The sequence below is a fragment of the Oncorhynchus mykiss genome, chromosome 12 (assembly GCF_057628025.1).
Source record: "Oncorhynchus mykiss isolate SJ-2025 chromosome 12, ASM5762802v1, whole genome shotgun sequence".
In the NCBI taxonomy this organism is placed as follows: Eukaryota; Metazoa; Chordata; class Actinopteri; order Salmoniformes; family Salmonidae; genus Oncorhynchus; species Oncorhynchus mykiss.
In genome coordinates, this window is record NC_143033.1 from 85622854 (window position 1) to 85638227 (window position 15374).

The 15374-nt window shown below is 45.5% G+C and overlaps 1 protein-coding gene across 1 annotated transcript; it reads right to left on the minus strand.

The window, feature by feature from the left end:
* Positions 1 to 1829: 1829 nt before the first annotated feature.
* On the minus strand, positions 1830 to 9240 carry LOC110538640 (glial fibrillary acidic protein). Its single transcript, XM_021625581.3, has 9 exons — positions 8566 to 9240; positions 5537 to 5597; positions 5304 to 5399; positions 4997 to 5158; positions 4685 to 4810; positions 4303 to 4523; positions 4007 to 4050; positions 3744 to 3829; positions 1830 to 3519 (listed from the first exon to the last, which is right to left on the minus strand). Exons 1-9 carry the CDS (start codon positions 9090 to 9092, stop codon positions 3469 to 3471), a joined length of 1374 nt encoding a protein of 457 aa, XP_021481256.1. The 5' UTR covers positions 9093 to 9240; the 3' UTR covers positions 1830 to 3468.
* Positions 9241 to 15374: the final 6134 nt, after the last annotated feature.

Here is a 15374-nt window from a genome sequence, read left to right on the forward strand (position 1 = left end):
ATAAACAGAGAGTAGCAGCAGCGTAAAAGAGGGGGGGCGGGACAATGCAAATAGTCTCGGTAGCCATTTGATTAGCTGTTCAGGAGTCTTATGGCTTGGAGGTAGAAGCTGTTAAGAACCCTTTTGGAACTTGACTTGGCGCTCTGGTACTGCTTGCTGTGCGGTAGCAGAGAGAACAGTCTATGACTAGGGTGGCTGTAGTCTTTGGCAATTTGACACTGCCTGTCATAGAGGTCCTGGATGGCAGGAAGCTTGGCCCCAGTGATGTACTGGGCCGCACGCACTATCCTCTGTAGTGCCTAGCGGTCGGAGGCCGAGCAGTTGCCATACCAGGCGGTGATGCAACCAGTCAGGATGCTCTCGATAGCGCAGCTGTAGAACTTTTTGAGGATCTGAGGACCCATGCCAAATCTTTTCAGTCTGCTGAGGGGGAATAGGCATTGTGGTGCCCTCTTCACGACTGTCTTGGTGTGTTTGGACCATGATAGTTTGTTGGTGATGTGGACACCAAGGAACTTGAAGCTCTCAACCTGCTCCACTACAGTACTGTACTGCACACACACACACACAAACACACATACACATGTGCACATACACACCAATGGCGGCTTCTGAGAGGAGCTACAGGAGGACGGGCTCATTGTAATGGCTGGAACGGTATAAATGGGACAGTATCAAACACATAAAACATATGGAAAGCACATGTTTAACGCAGTTCCATTTTTCCATTCCAGCCATTACAATGAACCTGTCCTCCTATAGCTCCTCCCTCCTGCCTCCACTGATACACACACACAGAAATACATTATCTGTACAATGAGTAAAGGATGGCCTCTGCGTGACTGGGACTCCTATATACCTGCCCAGCACATACATAGACACGTACGCATGTTTCCTCCTTCAACTCCTTTCTGGCTGTTTGTCAGAAGGGGCGCAGAGAGCAGTGTGTATGGTGAGGTTGTGTGTGTGGGGGGCCCAGAGAGCCGTGTGTATGGTGAGGTTGTGTGTGTGGGGGGCACTGAGAGCACTTATATAATCTCTGTTTGAGTCATTGTCCTTACAGGAAGACTCAGAGAGTCTGGACAGGCAGTGAAGTGAGGGGTCCTTGAGGGCTGAACGTGTGGATAGGTTGTTAGATCATTCAACAGAGTGTTACAGTCTGACCCCGTCTGTGAGAGAATATACTGTCTATGTGCTTCTGTAGGGTCCTGGGCAGAGCACTGACAATGACACTGACAAGTGACGATGACAGTACTGTAAATATAGGCTTTGGTGCCGAACCCTCCCACCTCAATTCCCCTCGCCACTGGACAACAACCAATGTAGTGATGATGATGATGAACATTGACCCCTCCTGTCAATCTCAGCGGTCTGCCATGCCAGTCATCATCTCTCCCACATACCTCTAATGTGGATCCTGATACAGAGATTGGCTGTCAGACTCAGTTATACTCATTCACCGCAGACAGATACCGCAGACAGGATCCTACATATGGATGGATGATTATCATGATGATAAATGACGCATGTTGATTATGACTATGTGGGTTCTATTGATTATGATCAATCAACAGGTGCCCAACTGTCCTCCTGAACTCTGGCGCCCCACACAACGAGTTTCTAACGTGGTCTACACACATCAACAACTTGGAGGTGCTGGGTATGTCAAATGAAGTCATGAAAAAGGTCCAGCTGGTACTGGATCTATCTTCATTTCATGAGCACACACAATCATACAACGGTACACATTCAATCCAAGCAGCAGCTTGTGTTGGACTAAAGGAAGCAAATAAAAACTGTTATTCACAAAAGACTCATTCAGACACAAATACTAATCAAACAAAATGGCTTTATTGTTGTTAACGGGTTGTCATAATGTTGGTCAAAACTAAGGTTATATTCACATCTTGTAGGTTTTTCTTAGACCTACTGCAGTGTGGTTCAGCTGTGGCTACTGTAAGAGGCAGACAAGAAGAGAAGAAATAGTATCTAGAGCTGACGGGTGAAGACATGAAGGCAAAGCAGAGGGAAGGGAGATGTGAAAGAAACTCAGGCACATTAGAAGACGGTTACGGTTTGTCTTTAGTGAAGAATGAAAAGCAGTCTGTAGTCACCATCTGTACTGAATGGTAGGTGACAGGGGTGTCAGTTTGTTTATGTCAGCAGGGGTGCTAAGCAGAGGGATAGAGCTGGGATTAACAGTTAGTGTTGTGACAGCCACCCGCCAACCCTCATCCTCTCCTCCTCTCCTTCAACCCTCCTCCTCTCCTCCAACCCTCCAACCCCCCTCCTCTCCTCCAACCCTCCTCCTCTCCTCCAACCCTCTTCCTCTCGTCCTCTCCTCCAACCCTCCTCCTCTCTTCCAACCCTCCAACCCCCTTCCTCCACCTTCCAAGCCCCCCCCCCCCTCCCCCAGGGTTTCTTGGAGAGGGCTGTAATCAGGGAGACACCATGTAACCCCACCCGCTCCACCACCACCAAGCTATCTCAGCAACACCCTCTTTTGTGTCTCTCTACAATCACTGACACTCCAGAGATGGGGCTGGGGGAGGAACAGGGGATTTCAGAGGTATGGGTCTCGTCAATACTCCCTGTCTCACCTCCATCCTGTCCCTCTCACCCCTGGTGCGTAAGTGGATGTCCCCAGGCGCTGTTCTAGTGTTAAAATATGATGTTGCAATGAAACAGTGGAACTAGAGACACTGCATCCAGAGAGAGAAGGGGGGGGGGGGCAGTGTATGACGGAGGGATGAAATTGATATGGTGTTTGGCCCTAGAGGAGAGTTACATCAGCTTCTTTCTTTTCACCAACAGTTCTGCCAAAAGCACTGTCATTCACACGTCATCTTCCTTGTCTGAGACCCATCCTGTCCACTGCTAACCCCAGCAACTGTACTTTCCTCTTGACTTCTCACATCCACTCAAACCACACAACTTCAGCACGACCCCTACCACTAGCTGAATAACAATCACTACATTTCAAGGCCCCCTCTCTGGCTACAATCCAAACACAATGAGAACATTTCCCACTCTGATCTGTCACTATTATGAGCTGAACAAAAAATAAATGTCCAAGCATTAAGTCTGTTAATCACAAAGGGTAGTAGTCCAAGACCCTTCCTTCTAAGGTGCATGGCCACACTTCCCAGCACTAAAGCCTATCTCCAGTTACAGCAATACAAAAATAATATTTTTTGGCAAAAATGCTAATAAGGATGCAATGAGGGATTTTTTTTTGTTTCAACAAAATTCAACTCCTAAGTATTTAATGATGTAGCATGGTCTGGGGGTGATGATGAAGAGGAGATGAAGGGGATGGGGAGGTGGTTGCAACTGGGGGGACTTTAAGGTTTGGAGAAGAGGGAGGTGCCTGGTCAGGAAAGGGTATCATTATCATGCAAGGCCTCTAAGCGTTACTGGGGAGTGGGGACAGTATGACAGACATATAGCTAGCAACATTTGTGTCCTTTAAGGACTGTCAGGAATCTCCTTCCTCTCAGCCGTAGACTCCTTAATGATCTGAAACACAGAGCAGGGAACAGGGCATGTTGGGTTGTAGATGCAGCAGTAGGGAGGGACTGTCAATAAGTGATCTGAAAGCTTGTGAAATTGCATGTATTGAATAACACAATGTAGCATGCTGCCCTCTGGAGGAGCTAAGTAGGAAGCAAGCACATTCACACATCTGATATGGGAATAAATCCCCCATGGACTCATGCAATGGTCTATGATGTTCTACATACCTCCCCGTCTCTAGTCTCCACAGTCCGCACTATGATGCTCCTCTTGACATGGGCCTCTGGAGAGAACTTAGTGTCCATACTGGTCTCTATACTCAGGGAGAGGGTGAGAGAGACGTTTAGCTTTCAGATGCCCATGAATCCAGTCAGAGCCGAATCCTAACTTCAGATTTATGCATCAGCACATCATTCATATGGCTGGGGTAAATTATTAAATGCCATGATAGACTACGCTAATATTTCTGGGTCAGGATACCCTTACTCACCTCTGAACTGCAGGTTGGAGAAGCTCTGCATTGGAACAGTGATCCTGAGGAAGAGGAAGAGAGAGTATCAGTAACTACCAGCCACCACCTATTGTCTTTTCTTTCTTCATCACACTGTCTCCTCCCGACCCAGCTCATTAGATCCACATTATTTTATTATTTTGTTCCACTTTATTCCCTCCAACACCCTCTCTCTCCTTCCCTCCTCCCTCCTCTCTTCCTAACTTCTACCCTCCTTCCTCTCCACCCTCCTCTCCCTCCACCATCCTACTCCCTCTCCACCGTTATCTCCTCACCTGCTCTCCTCTCCCTCCAGCAGCTTCCTGTAGGTAGCAATCTCTATGTCCAGGGCCAGTTTGACGTTGAGCAGGTCCTGGTACTCCTGCAGGTGTCTGGCCATCCCCTCCTTCAGAGTCTGGATCTCCTCCTCTAGATGACCCACCATATCCTGGTAACCAGCCGTCTCCACGGAGAAACGGTCCTCCATCTCACGCAGCTGCTGCTCCAGAGACTCGTTCTGCAGGAGAGGAGGAAGAGAGGGAGAAGGAAAGGAAGGGGGAAGAGGTTTGGAAAGAGATGAAAGAGTAGAGGTGGTTCAGTTAGAGAGGGGAGTCATGGAACTCATGTTCATTGTCTCATTGTTGATACAGCACACTCTGCTCTGATTGGACAACTCACTGTTCCACGGAGCGCCTCCACATCACAGGTCATGGCCTGGAGTTGCCGGCGGTACTCGTTGCCCTCCTGTTTGGCCAATCGCAAGGCGTCTGCATTCCGAGTAGCTGCGTCGGTCAAGTCGGCAAACTGTGCATTACAACAAAAGGAGAGACAGGACACTTTAAAGGTTTGCATCTTATAGTGTGTTGTCAATGTGTGCATTGTGCAACACCTGGCTGTATGCATGTTTATCTGTATGGTAGTGTGTCTCCCTGTGCCTGTACAGTAATGTGTGTACATGTATATGCAATAGCCCAAGCTTTCTGATATGACCTTGGAGCGGTACCACTCCTCCGTCTCCTGAATGTTTGAGGAGGCCACGGACTCATACTGGACCCGGATGTCCCTCAGAGCAGCGGTCAGGTCTGGCTTGGACACGTCCACATCCACATGAACCTGCTGGGCCATCAGCTGCTCCTGCAGCTCACGCAGCTCCTATAGAGAACCAACCACAGGCTTACAGGTTAAAAGTCACCTCTTTCATTCTCTGAATATTCACTATTTACTTTAGAGATGGAAACAGAGGTTGGTCAGTAAGGACTAGAGATTGCCATAGAGACGAGGGGAAGCTGAAGCTCACCTCCTCGTGGATCTTCTTGAGGAAGGCAATCTCATCCTGCAGTGCGTCTATCTTCCTCTCCAACTGGACACGGTTCAGAGACGCCTCATCCACATCCTACACACAGAGAATCCTTAGGTCAATGTGACCTGTATATTCCTCATATAAAAACACGGGCTGTGAAGATCACATGCAAAGAGGGACATGGTCAATAATAGTGACATTTATACAAATTATGAGAGAAATGTCCTCACCTGTCTAAAGGCGTTCAAGTTGCTCTCTGCATCCTGTCTAAGAACCATCTCATCTTGCAGTCTGATTGAAAGAGAAAGGGAGAGTGAGGAAAAATAGAAAACAGACAGATAAAAGGAGAGGCAGTGTTAGGGTGCACACTAAGTCCCCTCATTGGTCACGCAAAGAGGATCCATGCACCTCAGATAAAACCTAGTTTCAACCTATTCTCTATTGATACAAAGTCAATGAATCCCAGTCATCATCCCACCAATTACCCAATATATATGATCATGTTTTCCATCCATGATCAGCATATGATTAAATGTGTCTGTGTATGGATATCCTTGTATACATAATGACATGAATAAACTGATGATATGGACTGTTTGAGTACCACTTGTCTTCCACGCTGCAGTAGCAGAGTTGGCAGTAGGTGGGCTGAGCTCAGCTGAATGGAGAGCTTACACATCATTAGCCATTCACTTCTATACATCAGCCTGTCATCAGCCTTTCCCACGGAGGCGGAGTTTACGCATACAGAATGGAGCCAAAACACACACACACACGCACAAACAAGCACACACACATGAACACGCAAGCACACACACACACTTCCAAACTCCATCTACCACTATCTGCCCCACACTGAAACACACATGCTCACACACGCTCAAACTCAGATCTGTATTTCTTCAGAGACTGATGAATTGGTGTTAAGAGAGTAGAGTTGGGAAACCAGCAGGAAACACGAACTGACCTCTAACCTTGTCAACCTTCACCATTGATACTCATGCTGAGCTCTAAGAGGTGAAAAGCAGATGTCTCTTAATGTTTTTTTATATTAGCTTTGGTGCTATTTTCACACGTATGTGGTGAATTTTCAAAACTCTTAGTACCAAACTAACACGTTATTTATATTCAAAACCTTTTATCTTTCACCAAGCAACCATTGATACTAAGTATAAGACTCCGGGCCTGGACGAGACAGATGGTTTTTAAAATGTTATTTACTGCAGTGTCTATTAATTATCCAAATGCACTGCCGCTTTCCCACTCCATATTGCTACAGAATTTTTACAAATGCCAAGGGCAGGGCAGCCACCTGAAATGCCATACAAAGGCAAAGAGCAGTCTACGCAAACAGTGAATCTGAGAAAAATGGCTTTAAAGTATTTTTTTACTCTCCAGCCAAATACGTTGTAGGTTGATAAGTGATAATGCACTGACCTATGACCCCTAAAATGCTGATACTGCTCTCTGCCTTTGTATGATAAACAACTATATGAGTAATGCAAAATAAAAGTACAGTATCTACAATCTAAATGTGTTTATCCAACCTTTTGACTGTCTCATGGTGTGTGTGAGGGCATGTCATGATCGGGATGGCCTGAACTCAGAGCCCGATAGAATACCAAGGCAAACTGCAGGAACTTCACTTAGTAACTTCACTTACTGCTGTTTGCGTTGGTTCTTATGTGGATATTGTAGTTACTGCACATTTGAAACTCAATTTTCTTTGAAAACGGAAGATAATTGAACCAGGAGACTACAAAGCCTGATTTCAGTCTTAACTCAATTTGACCAAATGTATAGTTACCACTGTTTTCAATTGTATGACAGAGAACATCTCTGATCTTGTCAATATCAGATTCTAAATGTTTTGCAGTAAAATCCTAATAGCCAAATCAAAGTGAATTGGTTGCGTGCAGATTTGCAGATGTTATCGCAGGTGCACAAGTACTGGTTTGTGCCATTTTTCTCTTTCTCTCTGCATTGTAGGGAAGGGACCGTAAGTAAGCTATTAATCTACACTTGTTGTTTAAGAAGTGACAAATACAATGTTATGTTGTTTTATTTGTGCAGCTAAATGCTTCATTATCATAATTGTACATTATAGTACATATATATTTATACTTTATAAATATACTTTTTCACTATTTAGTTCTCTAAAACTGTAGTAGAAAAAACATCTAAAATCTATAGGTTTACCAAACGGTTAAGTGATTATCAATTAAGAGCAGTCGGTTAATCGTAAAATGTCATTTAAAAAATGAGAAGACAATCATAGCAAAAATAAAGTGAACATTGCATTGTGAAAAGCAATTACTTTAAACAAACATGTATTGCATTGTGAATGTGAAACATGTATTTCCAGATGAAACACTAATTAAGTTTGGTCAAAAAGTGAATGTATGATTTGATGTTGTACTTCCTCAATTGAGTTGAGAAATGACTGCCTTTCTGATGATGTGGTTTGAGTTCTGTACTAAGTGTTCTGAAAATATACCACATACTGCACCAAAGCAAATGAAAAGATCTGTAATCAGAGAGCAGTGACACTCACACACACACGTCTCTGATCCATAGTATACACAGGCTCAGAAACCAATACAAACTTAGATGTTCCCTTTGTCCTTGGCAACAACAAAAAACACCCTGTGAAAACATAAGCCATAACCTCATAACTATAAACTATGCCACTTAAGCAATAAACCAATAAACATAACTAAGAAGCGTGTATTTGACCAATGAGTATTAAGGGGATCAGGCAACAACAGAACATCTGCCTGGCTCCCTGGTCTCTTTGTGGAAATCAGCTCTATTGTGTTTCCTCCTCCGTGTTTCCTCCATTCCTCCACACTCATGAATGGCTGTAGGGGTCTGGTCAGGATCAAGTTTAGAAAGAGGGACACCCATTGAGTAACGCCTTCTCAGAGCACAGTGTTTTCAATAACCAACAAGCCAAAGCATCTACTGAGCAATTTTATCATGTAACACGATATCCAGTTATACTGAATTGTGTTATGGCAACTACCATTTGTTGGTTTTAGACTGTAGCAAAGATTCCAATTCAAAATTAACATATTGACCAATACACACGCCAAACACTAGGAATCCACTAAATCAAATTCCGAATAAACTTTTAAGGGGACAGACTGCTGAAGCAATTAGAACTCCACAATATCAATTGGAACTCCAAAATACTAAAACAAAGTAGACTGATCAGAGACTAATTGTATTGATGGAAATGAGACTGCCTCATTCTCACCTCTGTTTGAGCGTGGCCACGTCAGCAGCCATGTTGTCCCTCTCTATCTCCAGCCGGGCCTTCCCAGCGCTGAGTCCGTCCACCTGCCTGCGCAGCTCCCTCAGCTCCTCCTGGAAGATGTCCCCCAGACGGCTGGGCTCCTTCCCCCTCAGTTGGGTCAGCTCCGTCACCAGCACCGTGTTCTGCTGCTCCAGGAAGCGCACCTTCTCTATAAAGCTGGCGAAGCGGTCATTCAGACCCATCATCTCCACCTTCTCGTTGGTGCGCGTCTCCCGGTACTGGGCCTTGAGGAGTGAGTCAGCCGAGAAGTCCAGCCGGTTCCCAGGGGTCCCCAGGAGCAGGGCCCCTCCAGCCGACCCCAGGGAGAGACGGGAAATGGTGCTGGAGTGGGTCATGTGGCGGGGACTCCCATGGAGGGAGAAGCGGCTGGAGGAGAGACTGCTGAGCCGCACGCCCCCACCCACGCTGCCGGCCCCCTGGGGCCCGAAACGCTTCCTGTAAGATGACAGGACTCTCTGACTCTCCATGGCTGGAATAAAACCCTGTCAGGGCACACACATGCCTTTTATAGGGATAGACATCCCCATCCTGAGAGAGAGTACACAGGGAGGGGTGAAAGGGACGGGCCGGGCCGGTCACTGAATAGGACAGAGAGAGGGACATACAGAAAGAGAGAGTGAGAGACAGACAGAGAGAGAAAGAGAGAGAGAGAGAGAGAGAGAGAGAGAGAGAGAGAGGGAGGAGGGTGGTTTGTGTGACACTCAAAAGCTGTGTGCCAGGGATTGTTTGTGCTCGTCCACTCAGATACAAATGTCTCCTGGCCTTTCTCTCTCTCCCTCTCTCTCTCGTCCTTGTTTGAATAGGATTTGGTGCGACAGAGCTTGGCTACCAAATCAAAGCTGCCTCACACACATGCTCAGTCACACAGACACAGATGGGGACAGAGTGTGATTTAAAGGGAAGAAAAGAAGCAGGGAGGTGAAGGAATGAGATCTCTTTTCCTCCATCCCTGTTAGTCGGTGACTAATAGGGTCAGAAAAAGAGAGGGACAGAGAAAAAGGGGACAGAGAGAGGGTCAGATAGTAGCTGTGTTCTTGTGTGGCACTCTGTCTCGCTTGGCGTCCAAAATATCCCACTAAGCCCTCCAGATTTATTGGTATTACTCTGATTGGCTCGCGCCACTCTGTGTGTGACAGCAGCACCGTCTAGGAGCGTCTCACACCCCATCCCTGTTCCTCTGCTCCTCTTTAGTCTTCTCCTTGTCGGAGTCTAAATGGGAATGAGTACAATTACATGTCTTATCTAGGTACATCAAATAGAAGTCAAGAACAGTTAATCAATTATTGAATATCTACATTTACCACAGTATCTCCAAACTATTGTGAGATAGTAGGATAGTAGGAGAGCAAACAGAGGGGAGTAGAAACAAAATAATGTTATATTAGCTAAATGGCATTATTAGATTAACTCTTATTCAACAGCTGACCCGCATATCAGCATGTGAAAATCATACTGGGAGAAAAATTATAATCATTGTCCTTGTAGTCATGGATACATAATAAATGCCAGTGTACTAAACAGTCAACAAGTGACACCATTACAGTGTGCTAGCCGATTGGAGAAGCTTTGGGGCCACAGGGCTGAACAGTAGCAGCTATACATCTCCACCTCTTTGTCCCTCCTGGAGTTTCTGACCATGATGTCACTGACAGGCTACAGATGGATACATAAGACCTATAGGCCACATCTATCAGTGGGTTGGAGGGCTTCTCTTTGGACGGACACACAGCCACACACAGGAGCATGGCAACATAACACACACACATTATTAATCCATCACTATCACTGCCATTATTAACTGTGATCAACTGCAAAGGAAGCTATGTGTCAGAGGATGGGCCAGTAAGACCAGAGGCAGCCAGTTGGATTGCAGCCTCTTAGCAACAATACGACCACTCCCTCTTCCTCAAGTCACATCTCATAAAGCCCTGTTGTAAGTGATGGCAGCTCATTCAATCAGACTTAATGACTGCTTAGCCTGAAAAGAGGGCAATTGGACCTGGAGAAATAAATCGGTATTGGGCATGGTTGAAAAGTCCAACGAGTTCTGGGTACCTATCCAAACAACAATATGTATGCCAAAGTAAGTATTAGGTTACTATAAAGGGGAACACCTGGTCAGCATCTTCCACATTTAACCTAAATCCTCTGAATCCAAGCAGAGCCTTAATTGATGTCATCAGCACCCAAGAGTAGTTGTTGGGAATGAATTACCTTTCTCAAGGGCAGAACAACACGTTTTTCAACCTTGCTGGCTCAGGGATTCAAACCAGCAACCTTTCAGTTACTAGCCCAATGCTCTTAACCGCTAGGCTACCTGAGGGTGAGACAGTCTGTGAGTTATTAGATAGTTGAAACTGTCACAGGACTCCAGCAGATGGATGGTTGGAGAATGGGGGGATGGGACGTAAAACCTAGTCTGAACCCGACAAACCAGCAGCCAGTCCGTTACGAATCAATTTCCATCCATTGTCATGGCAACCCCAGGGCCAGTTACTTCAAAACATGTTAAACTCTTGCTGACTCTCATCTAATAGGATGTGACTCTTGGATGGGATGAAGCCTTATATAAACATCCACAGCTATTATACAGTCATGATGCCCAGATATGATCCTAACATGCTCAACCAGGTCTATGATCTCTCAAGCTACTATACCAGCAAGATCCTAGGGCCTTTTCCCTCCTGCTCGCCTCTGATCTCCCTCTCCCCTCCAACCAACTCTGGCCCTGCAACAGGTAGTAAAACCCACATCGCAGACCATAGAAACCGTCTTTGTTACCAAAACACTCTGTTAAAAGAAATGTGTAGCCAGTGGGAACCAGTGAGACTGGAAGACTGTAAATACAGAAAACAACAGAGTGACTTGAATTCCATTTGGTCCCTGTTGATAGAGGTTAACTGAGTGGGTCCACTGTAAGTCTGGCTGGATGTGTTGTTTTAAAAGCTTCCATCTAGCAGGATTAATAACGTGGTCTCAGCATTAAGGTGACACTAATTGTATCGCCCCCTGGATTTCTGAGACAGTCACTGTGGTTGCCTCAGATCTGGTCACTTAGGCAATATCTGTCAGAGGAGAAACATTCAGAAAGAGAGAAAGATGGAAAGAGACAAGGGAGAGAGAGAGAGAGAAAGATAGAGAGAGATTGGTCGGAGTGAAAGAGGGTGTCCCCCTCTCTCCTCTCAGAGCCAGTGGAAGGCCAACAAAACATCTGATTCCTGTGGGGCAACATGAGGAGGAGTCCATCTCATTTGCAAGGAGCAGAAGAAAAGGCGCCTTGCCTGGGTGTTGAGCAGAATCTTAATGCTGTTCCTCCAGACTGATCTCCCTCCAGAACCACAGGGACGGCCAGCTCTGTTTGCCTGCACACGGCTCCCCCCACCTCACCATTCAGGCCTTTTGAACCCTTTCTGTTACTGCCGGTTTAAACCCCTTTCCACTCTCTTCTATGGGAACTACCCTACCTCAGACCCCCTTGCATCCCCAGCCTCCTCTCTATGCAAATGAGCACACCCCAAATTCGGGCCATTCAGCTGGATACACCTCATCCCCCACCCACAACAAAACTCACACAGCAGCCCCTCCTTCTCAACTAGATTAAGCACGCCCCATCAACTCAATGATATGGGCCCCCAGTCAGCTCAATCACGTATAAATCCCAACGCCACATTACTTAATCTTAGTCCTCACATGGAGCTCAGGGACCCGGGACCCCATCCTCTCTGCCAACAAAGAGCCCATTGATAACAGCAGAGCCCGGGGAATGGGGGTCCCAGTGGCCCATGGGTATCACCTCAACTCACACACACATACTATGCCCACACACAGCATGCAGTGTACTAATCACTGATGTACAGTATCACTGATGTGCATTATCACTGATGTACATTATTACTAATGTGCATTATCACTGATGTACAGTATCACTGATGTGCATTATCACCGATCTGCATTTTCACGGATGTGCATTATCGCTGCTGTGCATTATCACTGATGTACAGTATCACTGATGTGCAGTATCACTGATGTACAGTATCACTGACGTGCATTATCACTGATGTGCAGTATCACTGATGTGCATTATCACTGATGTACAGTATCACTGATGTGCATTATCCCTGATATACAGTATCACTGATGTGCATTATCACTGATGTACATTATTACTGATGTGCATTATCACTGATGTACAGTATCACTGATGTGCATTATCACCGATCTGCATTTTCACAGATGTGCATTATCGCTGCTGTGCATTATCACTGATGTACAGTATCACTGATGTGCAGTATCACTGATGTACAGTATCACTGACGTGCATTATCACTGATGTGCAGTATCACTGATGTGCATTATCACTGATGTACATTATCACTGATGTACAGTATCATTGATGTACAGTATCACTGATGTACAGTATCACTGATGTGCATTATCACTGATGTACAGTATCACTGATGTGCAGTATCACTGATGTGCATCCTAGCATTAGCACAGGTCCTCTCAGGTATGATGGGACGTAGTATGTAGTTGTTAGAGGTGGAAGGTGCAGTTGTGAAATCGTAATATGCCAGATGTGGCTGCATAGGTCCAGTCCCCGCTGGTGCCCCCTGTGTGTGTGTGTGTGTGTGTGTGTGTGTGTGTGTGTTTAACTGGAGCAGACAGACAGGCTGAATCACTGACTATGACTCAGCACCACTGGGTCCAAACTGAGTGTGGTCACAAAGCCTGGGGAGCCAGTTTAGCCTCTGTCCAGCAGTCTGCCTGTCAGCACTAATGCTGGGCCCCAGCGGCCCAGAGAAATACCTAACAAACAGAACTGCATAACAAACAGACCCAGACACATAGCACACGAAGAGAACCACATACCTTCGAAACACTAACACTGACCACAATCACATACTGACTACAATAACTCACTGACCACAATAACACTACCAATGACCACAATAACACTACCACTGACCACAATAACACTACCACCGATCACAATAACACTATCACTGATCACAAAAACACTACCTCTGACTACAATAACACTACCACTGACCACAATAACATACGGACTACAATAACACTACCACTGATCAAAATAACACTACCACTGACCACAATCACATACTGACCACAATAACACTACCACTGATCAAAATAACATTACCTCTGACTACAATAACACTACCACTGACCACAATAACACTACCACTGATCACAATAACACTACCACTGACCGCAATAACTCACTGACCACAATAACACTACCACTACCACTGACCACAATAATACTACCACCACTGACCACAATAACACTACCACTGACCGCAATAACTCACTGACCACAATAACACTACCACTACCACTGACCACAATAACACTGACCACAATAACACCACCACTGACCACAATAACACTACCACTGATCACAATAACACTACCACTGATCACAATAACACTACCACTGACCACAATAACACTACCACTGATCACAATAACACTACCACTGATCACAATAACACTACCACTGATCACAATAACACTACCAATGACCACAATAACACTACCACTGATCAAAATAACATTACCTCTGACTACAATAACACTACCACTGACCACAATAACACTACCACTGACCACAATAACACTACCACTGACCGCAATAACTCACTGACCACAATAACACTACCACTACCACTGACCACAATAATACTACCACCACTGACCACAATAACACTACCACTGACCGCAATAACTCACTGACCACAATAACACTACCACTACCACTGACCACAATAATACTACCACCACTGACCACAATAACACTACCACTGACCGCAATAACTCACTGACCACAATAACACTACCACTACCACTGACCACAATAACACTGACCACAATAACACCACCACTGACCACAATAACACTACCACTGATCACAATAACACTACCACTGATCACAATAACACTACCTCTGACTACAATAACACTACCACTGACCACAATAACACTAGCATTCATCACAATAACACTACCAATGACCACAATAACACTACCACTGATCAAAATAACATTACCTCTGACTACAATAACACTACCACTGACCAATATAACACTACCACTGACCACAATAACACTACCACTGACCGCAATAACTCACTGACCACAATAACACTACCACTACCACTGACCACAATAATACTACCACCACTGACCACAATAACACTACCACTGACCACAATAACACTACCACTACCACTGACCACAATAACACTGACCACAATAACACTACCACTGATCACAATAACACTACCACTGATCACAATAACACTACCTCTGACTACAATAACACTACCACCTTGTCACAGTAACTAAGAAAAGGAACCTTTGTTGGGTCCAAGCTTTCCTCTGTCCCATGGCCACACAGATTAACAGAGCTCTCTCTGCCTCCTCTTCTGTCTTAAAGGGAGGGAGAAAGAGATGGAGCAAGCATCAGTCGGGTTGCTTCTTTCTCCCAACAATGAGCTCTATTCAGTGAGATGTTCTTTTATTTACTGGACTGGGCAAGTCTGACTTTCCAACCTGCTGGCTGCTCAAAGATAATGAAGACACACATGGACAGACTAGCCAGTGTCTCCCAGAGCCACTGGCCCAAAAACATCTTCTGCAATGCCAAACACACCTCCATCAGAGCGGTGTACATGACTGGAACGTACACCAAACATTACGCAAACAAACAAGTAAGCAGGTCAGAA